Source organism: Accipiter gentilis, chromosome W, assembly GCF_929443795.1.
Source record: "Accipiter gentilis chromosome W, bAccGen1.1, whole genome shotgun sequence".
NCBI lineage: Eukaryota > Metazoa > Chordata > Aves > Accipitriformes > Accipitridae > Astur > Astur gentilis.
Window position 1 is genome coordinate 5,283,400 of NC_064918.1, and position 16,733 is coordinate 5,300,132.

Below are 16,733 nucleotides of genomic sequence, written 5' to 3' on the forward strand. Positions count from 1 at the left end.
CAAACAGGTCAGTTCCAATGCAACTATTCTTTAATCACCCTGTAAGGCTTCTATAGGCAACCTCAAACTAAAGCTGTTTTGTTTTTTTTTCCTTAAAAGTGTTAAATAGCTAGAATTAGCTGTGCATGTTATTTACAACATTTCAGTTAGCCGCACATTAGATGTGGTTCCCAGGATTTATCTTTTTTTCAACAACACGGCTACTCCAGAGCTAGATTTACTGCAGTTATGGTTCCACCTTTCACCTTGTCTGCTGTAACTGGGGGTTGCCTATTGAAAAGGGCATCCTCAAACAATCTGCTCCTATTGTTTCCCTTGCACCCCATGGGGTGATTTGGATCAACAAGCTGATCTGATAGAAAACTAATCCACAAAAGCAAAATTATGTATTTCCGTAAAATCAGCTGGCAGCTACATGAGACTAACAGCAAAGGTGGTGGGAGTGTACTGCTGGGCAGTGTACAGCAGGACCCCCTTTGGCAGCTGTCTGCAGTTGCTCCACATGGGGTGTAACCCAAACCCTGCTGGGAGAACAGACCATCATTCTTCAGTTGCTCATGACTCTTCACTGCAGGCATCAGTACAGCAGAGTACTGAAAGCTACAGGAGATATGTTGCATTAGAAAACACAGTTTGGGATTATCCCCCTGCTTTTTCTTTGATGCAGGTGTCATTCATGAAAAATGCTGCACAATAAGATTTTATTTATTCTAAATAACTTATTTTATTATTACATGACAACTACCAGAGCTGCAATGCTCCATATTGACAGGGAAGTGAGGGACCTTGTACTTTGAAAAAACTGGATGTTAATTGTTACCAGTTAAGTCATCTGTAGTACTTCTTGTCTGGCTTTCAGATATTCCCATCACCTCAGTGAGACAAGGGGAGTCAAAAGAATCTCAGTACACATAATAAAGGGGGATGAAAGATGATGTTTAGTGCTTACATTGTTGAAATTAGCTGAGGCAGAGACAGTCCTTGATAAAAAGAGCTGGCCCCAAGAACTAGCCAATGAGGCAGAGACAGTTCCTGATAAGAAGCAGGAGCTGGCCCCAAGAGCCAGCCAAGACTGGCCTTATGGCTTGGCTGAATACCAAGAAACCACTGAGCCTGCGCAAGAAAAGAGGTTACTAGCAGTGACAAAGAAGAGTCATCTATCTTCATCTCTGCGACCACCAGACAACCACCATAAAGAGGCACTGTGCAGGCGCAGTTGAGAGGAGACTATGGAAATGACCTCTCAGAGCTAATTTTAATATGAAGTGGGGATAGGTTATGCATATGTATAGGCGTATTGTAAATATGCAACACTTGACTGTATAAACTTGAAGCGAACTGCCGAGTCAGGCGCGCACGACTTTGGTGGGACTACCCCCTGTGCTGCCCAGCACTGAATGAACATACCTACTTTACAATCTCACTGATTGTGGAGTCTGTTTTCCGCATGTCATCAGGAGAATGCAACAGGAAAAACTAAGTATAGATGGCAGGTATAAACCCAATCTTTTTCAAACTTAAACGAACAGGCATCAGAAAAGCACGTCAAGAAAGACTTTTTAAGAGTGAGCCCACAGTGGAAAGTCCAGGCTGGGAATCTGGAAAACGCAGGAATTGGCTTATAGGAAACAAACTGCGTTCATCTATATCAAGAACTTAAGGAGCTTGGTAAGAAGCATCCTGTTTTGATTTGTGAAGTGGGGTCATAGTGAAAATTGAAATATCTTCTTGCATCATCACCAAAACATGAAGCAATGAGCACTCACACTCTCTGCATAAAATTTGCTTCTCTATCATCACATTCATGCGTAAACATACTTTAAAATCAGTGCCTGTAGAAACACAAAGAGGAAGTGAATCCCACTGACTGCAAAGTGAGCTAGCTCACTAGTCCACAAAGCCCTCTGGCATTTAAAAGCTTAATAATATTTATGAAATACTTGAAGTTTTACATTCTTAATCAGCAAAACTGTACACTAATACTAGCTGTTAGCTGTTCTTAATTGGAATTTTTCTTCAAAATGGAAATAAAATTAGCAATAAGGATTATAAGTGACCTTTCAGAAGTCATACAAATGCCAGCTGATTTCCAGGAAACTCAACAGTTCCTAAGCCTGAATTTTGGCTACTATAGTATAATTAAATGTATATTTCAGAACACAAAAATAGACATTAAACAAGATAAAGAAAAATAATATTTTTTTTTGCATTAAGAGAAAACTGGGATACCTGATCTGACTGTAAATGAGCAGATTTTCCTATTTGGGAGATGCATTGCTTTTAGCCTGAAAACTGCAGATTTGAATCATGCCTGAGCTGCAGGTACAGGGGTTTTAGTTTCATTCTCTCACCCTTATTTCCTTTAGTAACCACATGGGACAGCTAATCTGTTTCCTCTCCACCCACCTGCACTAAAGCTTTGGTAACCAGTAGATGATTTTGTTCATATTTGACAGAAATAGATTTCAAAAGTTATTAAATTCCAACAGGCAGTCTGGAGACTATATGGCCTGGCTGAGCATAGTCATGTCCATTTACTTGGTCCCCCAGGAACCAAGATACTAAATTTGGCTTGTCCAGCAAGTTAGTAGCAATGACAAATCTATTAACTGCTGATACAGCACATGACTTAAGAACAGAAAGGAGATGGAGGGAGGGAAGACCGAAGATGCTATGGTATGAGCAAGGGTAGGAAATGCCAGAAGAAAGGACGAAGTTGAGGGAACTGTGGTATGGCTGGACAAATCAGTTGTCATAGTTCTGCTGTTCACAAAATAAATTAGCAAATGCACTTCCTAGGTAAATGTTATCTGCCTGCTTTAAGCATCCAGGCAAAACATTAAGGGAAATACCTAGTTCATTTTACTGGATTACTGAAATGAAAAAAACCTGAGAAACCAAATGCCCACTGGAAGTGGAGTAACAGGCCGCAAGCGAGCAACAGCATTTTACTGTTCCACAGGGTTTCCACATGAGGACAAGGCTTCACAGTAGTTAAAAAAATGGCAGCATCAAGCATCCCTTGCCCATACAAACACTTGCAGTCCTCTATTAACCTCTTCTCAGCTTCTGTAACAAGTTTAAAACTGACACTCTTTAAAGTCAAACTTACCTCCCAAGCAAGCCTCTCTGGGACTCTCTGGGACTGTTTGCAGACTTTACCACATTCTTCTAACACAGCCTGAACAGCCTCATTTCTACTCCCTTTGTATTCAATGTGGAGGTGCCCTCCCCAGAAAATTGTTTCTCCAGCTCAACTTTTCAAGTGCATACTGCACAGTAAATAATGCATATGAAGTTTCCAGCTAAAGACTAGAATAAAGGTAATCTCTGGTATCACAAAAGTAACCTATCGTAAGACATCCACTACAGAAAGTATACTACTACCTGCTGAAGAAGTTATGCTTCCATGCTTTGAGCATGAATAGAAAAAGCTTTAGCTGGAGTGAGAGATCAGGAGGCCAAGTTGGCTGTAAGTACCTTTATAAAGTACACATTTGCATTCCAGTATGGTATACATCAATGGCTGAACATTTTCACTACAGTGAATGCAGTCTTAAATCAAAGCCAAGCGGTCAAAGTACACTCACTGATCTTTAGAAGATGTGGGTGAGGCAGAGGCACACCTTGTGTTACAACGTGACCTGGCACTTCACAGCTGCTGCATAAGCTTTTACTATATGAGACTTCAAGACCAAGTCTGTCACAGTCTTGTACCATTCTCTTTCAGAAATATCCAAAGTGGCATAATTTTTGAAGGTGTGATTTGTGCTAGTGCTGTTTTCATGAAGATGCTAGTAACTTGTAATCTCTGTAAAAAAATTATGTTTTTCATTTGTACTCTACGGTTTACTGTGACAATCTCCCAATCCATGCTCAATACACATTTGGTTTGAGAAATACTCCGCTGCAGTAATTTCAAGAAGTTGATTAGTTTAAGAACAACGCTCCCCCTTGAAATGGGGGAAAGACAAGTACATTGCTAAGACTGAAATAAACAGTGTTTAATAAACCCCCAAACATTGACATTCAGCAGACACTTTCTAGACCACCTTAGTAACTTCCCATAGTCATCCTACTACATCACACTGAACTTTTCTCTTTCCTGAACTGATAGCACCTCTCCAATAAGCATAGCCAGGTCAAAACTGCACAGTTTCCTCCCCATTACAGTCTGTAAATACCCAGTGTATAACTAGAAAAGCCTTGTCACCACAGATTATCAAGTTTGCTATGATTTAAAGCATCATTTGCAAAATATGAGCTTAAACATACATTCTCATTTCAGTACAAATATGTCAAAGTATATTTTATTGACACTCTCCAAACAGCCCACTAGAGAGAAATAACAGTATTAACAAAAAAAACCAACAAAAAAACAACAAACCAACAACCCGTAAAGCTTCTAGCTTGCATTCAGTGTAAAAACTCGGAGATAAAATATTTTTACTCCAAGCTTCTGTTTAAGTACATTTCCAATCCCACAGAGCAGAAAACCAATAACAATGGTATTTACTCTACATTAGAAGTGTTCCCATGTTCAATTCCATATATATGTTTCTCCTCTATATAAACTTCTGATAACTTAGGTACAAATAAGATGTCCAACATCTGTTCTTTAATATAAATATGTAATCCTCATGACTGAAACAACACAACAGTTTGATCAAAAATATAGAGAAATCAATTTAATATTTTAATATTTTTTCTAATGGAAGTGTTTAAAAAACCCTTGAATGATAGAATGATAGGCATCTCTTCCCCATAAAAATGCATTGCTCATTCAACATGCAAAGTATTATTGCATACATGAGTCACTTGAATTACAATAATAAAGTCTGAAGGACTAGCAAGTGCTAGCTGTGAGATCATATGTATCACAGAAGAAAGCGTAAGTACCAGTGCATTTTTAAATAAAATGCTACAAGCTCAAGTATTGTCCTCACACTACTAAGACTTAAGGCAATCAAGAGTCAAGAAGCTTCAGTTTGGCAGAGTTGCATTAAGCTCTCCCCCTTGCCCCATTAATACATTTATTTTAACATATTAATTTATTTTGAGGTCTGCTGATAAATTTTTGCTATATGTATTAACTACAATTCAGTGTTAAGTGACCCATTTTAATATACCTGACTACACTGAGCTGATCCAATTTAAGCACCAGTTTCTCCACCATCTGAATTTTCCAGCATGGATTTCTAAATTGGTATGAAAATAGAGAAAATATTCAGTGTCCACCCTCTCACTGTAACCGATCTTATGACTTGCATGCATTCTTGGGGTATTCTAGAATTTAAGGGTTCAAAATAGATTTGACAGTCAAATAATATTCAACTTTACAAAGGATGATTATTTGCAGTAAAAATACTTTGTGTGTGTTTATACATACAGTAGATCGAAGTCAACAGGCATTTTTTGATGGCTTTTTTCACTGAGGTACTGTTATAACATCCAGCAACAGGATGCAAGTGTTCATATGGTATGAACACCACATTCATAAGCTGTACCACCAACTCATGACAAGTGGCAACAGACTGCAAATCCAGCTTCACTGTAGGATTACAGAAAATAAGTCTTCCCTTCTATGTGGAGGGTTTCAGTGCAAGCTACAGAAAGCTTCAAAGGCAACTGGCATAAATGGGGAAGTCAGAATGAAAATCTCACTCTATTAAAAGGAGAAAAAATACTCATGGCAAATTAGAGTCTCACAGTCAGGCCATTTCTTACAATTAACAGCAAACATTTAGGACTTAATATTCCAAGGCAGCAAGGGCATATAGCACAGCAGCCACACAATAAGACTTGAAATATGTGGTTAGGGTCTTGCATCTGATCCTTAAGATATGCACATGCACAGGCTTAGAGCAGCCAAGCTGCTATTATGATACCATGCAGGGTGAAGTTCTGCAAGCCAAAAGATTAACACTGTCAGAAAAGATGAGGTTGACAAGCACATGACTTCAGTTGATGCCACAGTAGACAGAAAACCCCTGGTGACCACAAGTTTATTCCTCAGCTGTAAAAAGCTTATTTTTAAATGCACATTTAGTTGCACCTTCCCCTGTTTATTTTACATGGGGGGAGAATGCAGATGTATTAACAGTTCCTAGTCACAGTACTTCCAATCTTAGTATTCTTAACATAAAGGGAAGAGAGTTTATGTTAAAATAGTGATTGTTGCTGTATGTATTTAGTATTCCACCTTTACATCAGAAAAGAATGTGGTGGGGTGTTTTTTTTTAACAAAGTTTCCATATGGCTACTCCAGCCTAGACTTCTGTTTTTATTACACCTATGCTAAAAATGTGTTTCTGCAATAAATACTGTTAAGAGTGAAATGGAAGTTCAAAATATGCTCAGTTAATCATGGCAAATAGTTCTTTCCAACCAAGTTTCTTTTTTTAACCTAACAAACCCATTAAACAGGCTGAAGATGCTTGATCGAGTTCCTTATATTAGGATACAGCACATTTAAAACTCAGCTTAACCACATACAATTCATACTTTAATTTATATACACTTTATGACATATCACCACTTAGATCAACAAATTCATCATCCCTCTTGACCAAGTGTATTGGTTTTGTTTGGCAAGGTTTTGGTAGCGGGGGGGGGTGGGGTTACAGGGGTGGCTTCTGTAAGAAGCTGCTGGAAGCTTCCCCTGTGTTCGAGAGAGAGCGAGCCCATACTAGCCGGCTCTAAGACGGACCCGCCGCTGGCCAAGGCCGAGCCAATCAGTGATAGTGGTAACACCTCTGTGATAACATTTTTAAGAAGGAAAAAAAAGTTGGGACGGGGAGAAACTGCCGCCGGAGTGAGGAGTGAGAACATGTAAGAGAAACAAGCCTGCAGACACCAAGGTCAGTGAAGAAGGAGGGGGAGGAGATGCTCCAGGCGCCGGAGCGAAGATTCCCCTGCAGCCTGTGGTGAAGACCCTGGTGAGGCAGGCTGTCCCCCTGCAGTCCAGGGAGGTCCACGGTGGAGCAGATATCCACCTGTAGCCCGTGGAGGACCCCACGCCGGAGCAGGTGGGTTCCCGAAGGAGGCTGTGACCCCGTGGGAACCCCGTGCTGGAGCAGGCTCCTGGCAGGACCTGCGGATCTGTGGAGAGAGGAGCCCACGGAGCAGGTTTTCTGGCAGGACTTGTGACCCCGTGGGGGACCCGCGCTGGAGCAGTGTGCTCCTGAAGGACTGCACACCGTGGAATGGACCCATGCTGGAGCAGTTCGTGCAGAACTGCAGCCCGTGGGAATGGCCCACGTTGGAGGAGTTCGTGGAGGACTGTCTCCCGTGGGTGGGACCCCACGCTGGAGCAGGGGAAGAGTGTGATCAGCCCTCGTCCTGAGGAGGTGAAGCGGCAGAAAATAACGTGTGATGACCATAAACCCCATCCCTGTCCCCCTGTGCCGCTGGGGGGGCTTGGTGGTGAAATCCGGGAGGGTAGTTGTGCCCGGGAAGAAGGGAGGGGTGGTGGGAAGGTGTTCTGAGATTTCATTTTATTTCTCATTACCTTGCTCTGGTTGATTTGTAATAAATTGAGTTAATTTTGCAAACTGAGTCTGTTTTGCCCGTGACGGTAATAGTGAATGATCTCTCCTGTCCTTATTTCGACCCGCAAGCCTTTTGTTATATTTTCTCTCCCCTATCCAGCTGAGGATGGGGGAGTGATAGAACGGCTTTGGTGGGCACCTGGTGTTTAGCCAGGGTCAACCCATCACACCAAGTCATCTTCATCTTCCAAGTCTTTCCAGGTGCTAGTGTGTAAAGTTGGTTTGATAGACTGTCTCTGAAGTAAAGCAAGTGGAAACAAGGATGACAAACAGGCAGAATTTCTCAGCATTGGAACAGCATGTATGTCTCCAGAAATAGCTGGACTATGTTCTTCATTCATTTTCACCTGCAAGCTTTGTACTTTCTCCATCAAGTCCAAAATCTTGGCAGCTGTGGCTATTGTACCACCACCATGAAGCTGGGCCTCAGGAATCCATCGTAAATACCGTTGTGCCCAGACTTTGATTTCAGGGCCATCGATGCAAGGTAACAAAAGACCATGATAGTCAACAGGTTTACTATGCCAGCTATGATAAAATTCCCTGAAGCTATTAGGAGGTTCATCTGAAGAATTTATGAACTTGCCAATTCTTTTACGCACAATGATTTTAATTAAATGATCTGTTTCCTCCCTGAAAAATCCTCTCTTCAGGGAAGATTTTGTTTGTGTCAGTGGCAAAGAAAGTTGCCATTGATGCTTTAAGAGGAAATAAAAGAAAAATATACTGAGATAAATATTGATGGGACTTTAGAAAACATCTTAAAAGAAGAAAAACATAACTTGTATTCAGAAAATACTTACAAGCAACAAAGTCACTTAAACACAGCCACTGCTTTGTTATATAGTCTAAACCTGTTACTTTTCAATAGCTAATACACCAAATACTTCACACAGCATAATTAGTATTCCAAGATACCTTCCCTGCACTGTAACTACAGCAATGAAGTATTGATGAATAAAGTATTTTTCTTTGAAAAAGAAGAATTCTTTGCACACATTAAAGTATTACAGATTTCCATGTTTAGTTTAAGCTAGCCACACAAGTGAAGGAGCACTTGATTTAGTTTTTATCCAATGGTTCCTCATTACTTTCTACCACATAAGAGTTCCCTGATTAATGCTGTAGATCATACTGACAGTGTCTCACCTGAGGATGCTTTGTACAGAACAGAATTTAACCAACAAAACAGGGAGATTATAATCAAAAAAGGCTACCCCAAACAAAACTTTTCTTACTGAATTTGTGCTACTTTCCAGTAATGAGGTAGTCCACTCATAATCCTCCATACCCTGGACAGGTTGGGTTTTTTTTGTTGTTGGTTCCCCCTCCACCCACCCCTCAGTACAGGAAAGACATGGACCTGTTGGAGTGGGTCCAGAGGAGGGCCATGAAGATGATCAGAGGGATGGAACACCTCTCCTGTGAGGAAAGGCTGAGAGAGTCGGGGTTGTTCAGCCAGGAGAAGAGAAGGCTCCGAGGAGACCTTATTGCAGCCTTCCAGTACTTAAAGGGGGCTCATGAGAAAGATGGGGACAAACTTTTTAGTAGGGCCTGTAGCAATAAGACAAGGGGTAATGGTTTTAAACTAAAAGAGGGTAGATTCAGACTAGATATAAAGGAAGACATTTTTTATGATGAGGGTGGTGAAACACTGGAACAGGTTGCCCAGAAAGGCTGTAGATGCCCCATCCCTGGAAACATTCAAGGTCAGGCTGGACGGGGCTCTGAGCAACCTGACCTAGTTGAAGACGTCCCTGCTCATTGCAGGGGGGTTGGACTAGATGACCTTTAAAGGTCCCTTCCAACCCAAACCATTCTACGATTCTAAAAATGCATGCACACACCCCAATTACACTCAAGACAAAATTAGGGAAGCAATTATAAGCCTGCTACGTATTTCAGTTAAGTACTCCATAGAACAACAAAATAAACTCATTTCAAACATGTCAGTGCAACTCACCTGGATGGTAAGTCCCATGAGGAAGTTACTACATTTGCACAAAAGTATGAAGAAAAAAAAAAAACCCACACAAGCAAAAAAAACTTCAAAAAAGTTCACAGCTATGCACAGTAGCTGTAAAACAGTGATTTATAACTGAGGTAGGTGCAAATTGCATTCTTAACACCCAGGTGAGTCTGAGGTGTACATGTATTTTTGTCAGTTAAAACTTTGCACCAATGCTTCCAATGTAAGTGCATTTGAAGTATGACTGAGTTGTGCAAAATATATTTATCATTTCAAAAATACAAGTTAAGCAGCATATATCTTACTTGGAATCGTGCAGTTTTCCATTGACTTTTATCTGGTTTTGGCTTCTCTGCATAAAGAGGGCTGTTCAGGAAATCCTGGGCCTTGGGGTAAAACTGCACAGACCAGTCCCACACAGTAAGAAATCTGAAAGTTTGTGTCTTGAGGCTTTCACCAGTCTGCCAAAACAAACAGGTCACAGTTAAGACTGCTAGAAAGGAATTCTGACCCAGTCAAGGTAAAATTAAAAAACTGGTTTTTCATAGAAGAGGCCACAGAGTTGCAATGATACTCATGATTTCTATTTATTCAATAGTTGAACAACATTATTAGATGTGACTACAGACATGAAGGCTATCTATATAGTATTCTCTGTAACTTCAGACAGTATTTCATTTCAACAGTGCAATTAGCACCAAAAATGCCTTTCACAGTTGAAAAATGAGATTAAATAATCTGAGGAAAAAAACCAAAGTTTTGAAAATCAGGCAGTAGATAGACACTTGAATTCTTCAAACGCAGGGGGCAGGATTGTAGAATAAACCTCTCCAAGCTTCAAAAGTTAATGCAGGTATGCAGTGCTACCAGTTTAAATTTTATGATCAGCACTTTATATGCAAGACTGATCTTCACTATTTTTTTTAGACTGTGCAGCCTTGCAGAGGATAGCCCGTTGCTTCCAGCTTCTTAGGCTAGAGAAAAGCATGAACCGAATGTAAATCAACATTCAGGAAATGTTGATTTTGGGATAAACAGAATATACTATACAAGAATTTTGTAGATAACTTATTATGCAGGACAGCAGGATATTCTTAAATTAAGGAGCTCCATTTTCATTGAAGAGCAATAAACATGAACCTATAGCCACACATTAGAAGTAATATATTCCTGAATTATTTTCCTTTTGTCATCATAAACTCCAAAGACCTGAACTTGACTCCTTATACCCAAAGTTGCACTCATTCACCCTTCAAGGTATCGCCCTTCAAATAAGCATGGAAAAAACATGCTTCTAGGGCTTTTTTGAGTGTTCCTTGCTTGTTGGTCAAACCTGTTCTCCAACACATTGAATTTACAAATTAACAAACACTTACCATATTAGTGTCTTTTTGATGTTGCGAGTTGAAGAAGAAAGTGCTAAAAATAGGCACATAGAGGCTGTCTGACAAGACAATTAAGTAAGTTTCTGTGAACTTAAATGCTGGAGGATACTGTTGTACCAACTGCCAAACACAATTTAGCAAGAGCAGAAAAACAGGAGCCTTAAGTAAAGAAAATATTGCATCAGTTTCAGAAAAAATATGTTCCGCAATGCTGACTATTTATTTTATAGTAATTAGCATCTCCAAATACAAATCTTAGGGACAGCAGATCTGGTGAACTACAGAACTGCTAAATATAACTTTGGTTGAACTCTGAAGTATCGTCTGAGCTACTGTGATGGGTTAACCCTGGATGGATGCCAGGTGCCCACCAAAGCCATTCTATAACTCCCCCTCCTCAGCTGGACAGGGGAGAGAAAATATAACAATGAGCTTGTGGGTCGAGATAAGGACAGGAGAAACCATTCACCAATTACTGTCACGGGCAAAACAGACTCAGTTTGGGGAAAATTAACTCAATTTATTACAAATCAACCAGAATAAGGTAATGAGAAATAAAACCAAATCTCAGAACACCTTCCCTCCACCCCTCCCTTATTCCTGGGCACAACTTCACTCCTGGATTTGTCTACCAAACCCCCCCAGTGGCACAGGGGGATGGGGATGGGGTTTACGGTCATCACACGTTATTTTCTGCCGCTTCATCCTCCTTAGAGGGAGGACTCATCACACTCTTCCCCTGCTCCAGCTTGGGTCCCTCCCACAGGAGACAGTCCTCCAAGAACTTCTCCAACGTGGGTCATTCCCACGGGCTGCAGTTCTTCACAAACTGCTCCAGCATGGGTCCTTTCCACGGTGTGAAGTCCTTCAGGAGCACACTGCTCCAGCGTGGGTCCCCCACGGGGTCACAAGTCCTGCCAGAAAACCTGCTCCAACTTGGGCTCCTCTCTCCACAGATCCGCAGGTCCTGCCAGGAACCTGCTCCAGCGCGGGCTTCCCACCAGGTCACAGCCTCCTTCGGGCATCCACCTGTCTCTGGCATGGGGTCCTCCACGGGCTGCAGGTGGATATCTGCTCCATCGTGGACCTCCATGGACTGCAGGGGGACAGCCTGCCTCACCATGGTCTTCACCAGAGGCTGCAGGGGAATCTCTGCTCCGGCACCTGGAGCATCTCCTCCCCCTCCTTCTTCAGTGATCTTGGTGTCTGCAGGCTTGTTTATCTTACATGTTCTCACTCCTCTCTCCGGCGGCTGTTTCTCTCTGTCCCAACTTTTTTTTTTTCCTTCTTAAAAATGTTATCACAGAGGTGTTAGCACTATCGCTGATTGGCTTGGCCTTGGCTGGCAGCGGGTCCGTCTTAGAGCCGGCTGGTATGGGCTCGCTCTCTCTCGAACACAGGGGAAGCTTCCAGCAGCTTCTTACAGAAGCCACCCCTGTAACCTGAATTTGCACACATTAACTTTCTAAGAAAGTTGCTGCTATGCAGCCTTTTAAAGTTGGCAAAGCAAAACTAGTTTACAGCAATTCTTGATCAGAACTATTCAGTTTACACTTATGATTTCCATTCTTTATAGCAATGTGATCTGTTCCCAAAATACAAACAAAAATGGAGAAGTGAGACTGCAACATTTAGCAAGACAGTATAAAGTTAAACTCTAGATGTGACAAGAATATGCAATTCACTTGAGTTATTTCTCTGGACACTACCATTTAACACAGTTTAAAAGGATAAAAGATACGTGTCTTTCAAAAGACTTGAAGATTGAATGGGAAATTTTACATTTATTCTTTTTAGTTATAAAGACATTGCTGAACTCTAACCAGCAAAAATAGGGACACTAAAAAACATCAACCCATAAAAGAAAATAAAATTAAAGATCCTCAGAGTAATTAGAACTTCTGGACTGACATCTAAATTCCTCCTTATGCTGAGTAAGCTTTTAAATAGTATGTAAGGAAAGCAATAATAAAAAAAAATACTTCTTCTTTGTCACTTTTATGTAAGTGGTTACAACAATCCAAAAAACCACGTCCTCCAATTACCCACTCCTGAATAAGGCTCTGAAACCCTGACTTTGTATTGCTGTACAAATCCATCATCACTTGAACAAGACTGGAGATTACACAGCACAACTCAGTAGCACTTTCTTCTACAGAAGAGAACAGAAACCACATTGTCTACTGAGCCATTCCTAAAACTTTGGGTAAGAAAGCAAAGTATTGCTAGCTTCACATAAACAAACAAAACTGTATTTCAAGCTCAGAGAAGCTCACAATTTCTTACGTGTTATACCATCAGAGAGAATTTAATCCATGTTTCCAATACTTCTTTTTGTGAAAACTTAAGGTTTCTTGTATCCTTATAGGAGGATAATACTTTGACAATAAAACTGCAAAAAGCTGTCATGGTTTAACCTCAGCCAGCAACTAAGCACCACACAGCCGCTCACTCACTACCCCCCACCCAGTGGGATGGGGGAAAGAATCAGAAGGAAAAAGGTAAAACTTGTGGGCTGAGATAAGAACAGTTTAATAGAACAGAAAGGAAGAAAATAATCATTATAATAATAACAATAATAAAATGGCAATAACAATAATAAAATAATTGGAATATACAAAACAAGTGATGCACAATGCAATTGCTCACCACCCGCTGACTGACACCCAGTTAGTTCCCGAGCAGCAATTCCCCCCGGTTTATATACTAGACATGACATCACATGGTATGGAATACCCCTTTGGCCACTTTGGGTCAGCTGTCCTAGCTGTGTCCCCTACCAACTTCTTGTGCCCCTCCAGCCTTCTTGCTGCTTGGGCATGAGAAGCTGAAAAATCCTTGACTTTAGTCTAAACATTACTTAGCAACAACTGAGAACATCAGTGTGTTATCAACATTCTTCTCATACTGAACCCAAAACATAACACTATACTGAGAGCATATCACCATACATTTCATGTGGTTTGTTCAAACTTTTATGGTTTTAATATTTTGTACTTTCTATGAAAACTGGTTTGCTGCTAGATGACTGTGCAAGTGAGATTTGATAAATGATCATATATTAACATTATGGTTGAAACAATACACAAAGGGTAGCCGGGGAGATAATTACAAAGTCTAGTCAAGTGATTAATTAGTAATTATTCATCAGTTTTGCAGTTCTTGGCTCTTATGACTAGATGTTCCTGTACGCTAGATGAGAACAATATTGAAACAGACTACATGTGATTAAAGCTGCATTAAGCTTCAAGATCAAAGAACAAGGACAAGAATAAAGACTTCAAGGACAGCCAGCAAGAACTTCAAATGGGTCGGTGGTCGTAAAAGCAGCCCTTCGACTCAAATGGATCCTTCATTGCACATGATTGGATGTAGGCAGTACTAAGATAATCAGTTGCAATCATTTTTATGTCTATGTATACTAATCTGATTAATATGCAATTAGTTATTCTATATAACCTGTTTGTGCTAAAGCTGTGGTATGCACGCTAGGTGGAACTATCCCCCGTGCATCCAGCGCAGCAATAAAGAATGCCTGCTTTCTAAAACTCCAAAATGAGTCTTAGAGAGTATCTTCGACCAGCTTTTCGGTATCAATACCGGCTACTGCAAAGAAAATTAACTCTATCCCAGCTGGAACCAGGACACAATTTCACAATTGTTGTCAATTGCATATAAAGTTTATAATAATCAGGAGGAAGTGGAAGAAAAATAAAAAGAAAAGAAAAAAATCCACAAAGCTAAAGGCTTCCTTTTTAGCCACTATGGCAGAAGGACAAGATGTCCCGATCCAATGTTGGGGAAGGTTTTGATATGATCCCAAGAGCGAGATTAAGACACAAACCAGGTCAAATGCTGTATACCCAGAAGAGCTTTTATTATCAAAAGTATCAAAAGTAGAAAATAGTAGTGATAGCATAGAATGGAAGAAAAGGCAGAAATCAAGCAAGCAGTCGGGATAGATTTGCAAGAATAGTCACCACCATGGATCCAGCAGCATCCCGTTGGTCCTCAGTCTTCAATTGTTCAGTGGTGGGTACACACCATGGCTTGTCTCCACTTTTTTTTAATAGGGCATATTTCGATGATGTATGCACATATGAATTGTTTATGCACTGTTCACACACTGCACGTTTCGTCTATCACATGACCTTCGTGTGATCAACACCAGAAACCAGTACCTTATCTCAAAGACTACAGTTTCCATGAGAATGGTAGTCTCCACAGTCTAGCATGCTGCGTCGGCTCCAGCCCTGTTTCCTCCCCTGGATGCCTCAATGGCCTGGTAATCGTCCTTATGGACAGAGGAGTGTCCTGCTTAAACAGGCCATCTGTCGTGGTTTAACCCCAGCCAGCAACTAAGCACCATGCAGCCGCTCACTCACTCCCCCCCATCCAGTGGGATGGGGGAGAAAATTGGGAAAAAAAAGAAGTAAAACCTGTGGGTTGAGATAAGAACAGTTTAATAGAACAGAAAAGAAGAAACTAATAATGATAATGATAACACTAATAAAATGACAACAGTAGTAATAAAAAGAATGGAATGTACAAATGACGTGCAGTGCAATTGCTCACCACCCGCTGACCGACACCCAGCTAGTCCCCAAGCGGCAATTCCCCGCCGCCACTTCCCAGTTTATATACTAGATGGGACGTCACATGGTATGGAATACACCGTTGGCCAGTTTGGGTCAGGTGCCCTGGCTGTGTCCTGTGCCAACCTCTTGTGCCCCTCCAGCTTTCTGGCTGGCTGGGCATGAGAAGCTGAAAAATCCTTGACTTTAGTCTAAACACTACTTAGCAACAACTGAAAACATCAGTGTGTTATCAACATTCTTCCCATACTGAACTCAAAACATAGCACTATACCACCTACTAGGAAGACAATTAACTCTATCCCAGCTGAAACCAGGACACCATCTCAGAGACAAAGGGCTTGAGATAAACAGTTCACAGTTCCTTGAGATGACAGTCCAGTCCCTCACACCTAACAATCTTTGAGACAAATGGCTCGAGATAACAATTCAGTCTCTCACACAAGAGAGAGGTAGAGGAAGAGGCAGAAGAAATTCACCAAGTGGATTTAGGGGCTGTAATGAACGGGTTAACTTTGGTCATGAAATCGGGAAGGGGGAAGAGACATATTGAGATTTAGCAGATACCTTGTGTAAATAACAAGGCTTGCTTAAATGGTGCATAAAGGTCACGGGAAGAGGGCAACGGCTATAACTTACTAGCTAAGGAGGGAAAAGAACAACAGCTATAACTTACTAGATAAGGAGGGAAAAGACAACAGCTACAGTTTACCAGATAAGGGGATTAATTCTGCCAAGACTGTACTTCTCCACATCAAAAGACATTTTACATCAAAAGACACTCATCCTTGAGAAGATCGACCGAATCTGCCTAGTAACAAACCTGCACAAGTGAAGAAAGAAGAAGCAGGACAAGGCAAAGACTTGCAAGAAAGGGGTGCATGAACTGTATATAAGGAATGTAACTATAACATAAAGTTGCGAGCTTTTGGCGGAGCACTGTCTCCCCGGCCGCCCAGCGCTGTTTTGCTCTCTTATCGCTTGCTAATAAATTCAATTTTTTTATTTAATAGAAATTGGCTCCTCCAATTTGTCACGAGCATCTATAACAAGGGCTGAGGAGGTGGCCATGGAAATTTGAGGGGGAATCAGTGGGATACCTCTTTAGGACCTAATCAGTGTGTATATTGTAAGCAAGAAGGCCATTGGAGAAAGGAATGTCCATGCCTTTCAAATAGCCAGGAAAGAGGGACAGGGGAAGTCGTTGGGGTCATGACCGAGATTGGGTTGGACT

General features: G+C 41.1%; 1 protein-coding gene across 1 annotated transcript; it reads right to left on the bottom strand.

The window, feature by feature from the left end:
- Positions 1 to 6,521: 6,521 nt before the first annotated feature.
- Positions 6,522 to 13,081, bottom strand: LOC126035547 (myotubularin-related protein 12-like). Its single transcript, XM_049794188.1, has 6 exons — positions 12,887 to 13,081; positions 10,896 to 11,063; positions 9,825 to 9,980; positions 7,721 to 8,248; positions 7,511 to 7,516; positions 6,522 to 6,563 (listed from the first exon to the last, which is right to left on the bottom strand). Exons 1-6 carry the CDS (start codon positions 13,079 to 13,081, stop codon positions 6,522 to 6,524), a joined length of 1,095 nt encoding a protein of 364 aa, XP_049650145.1.
- Positions 13,082 to 16,733: the final 3,652 nt, after the last annotated feature.

Excerpts from the sequence above, each read along its gene's own strand:
- LOC126035547 (XM_049794188.1), bottom strand. The coding sequence starts at position 13,081 with ATGTGGTTTCTGTTCTCTTCTGTAGAAGAAAGTGCTACTGAGTTGTGC. Across the intron at positions 9,981-10,895 it reads ATCAAAAAGACACTAATATG|ACTGGTGAAAGCCTCAAGAC; the intron begins GTAAGTGTTTGT and ends TTGTTTTGGCAG. Across the intron at positions 8,249-9,824 it reads GGAAAACTGCACGATTCCAA|CATCAATGGCAACTTTCTTT; the intron begins GTAAGATATATG and ends TTCCTCTTAAAG.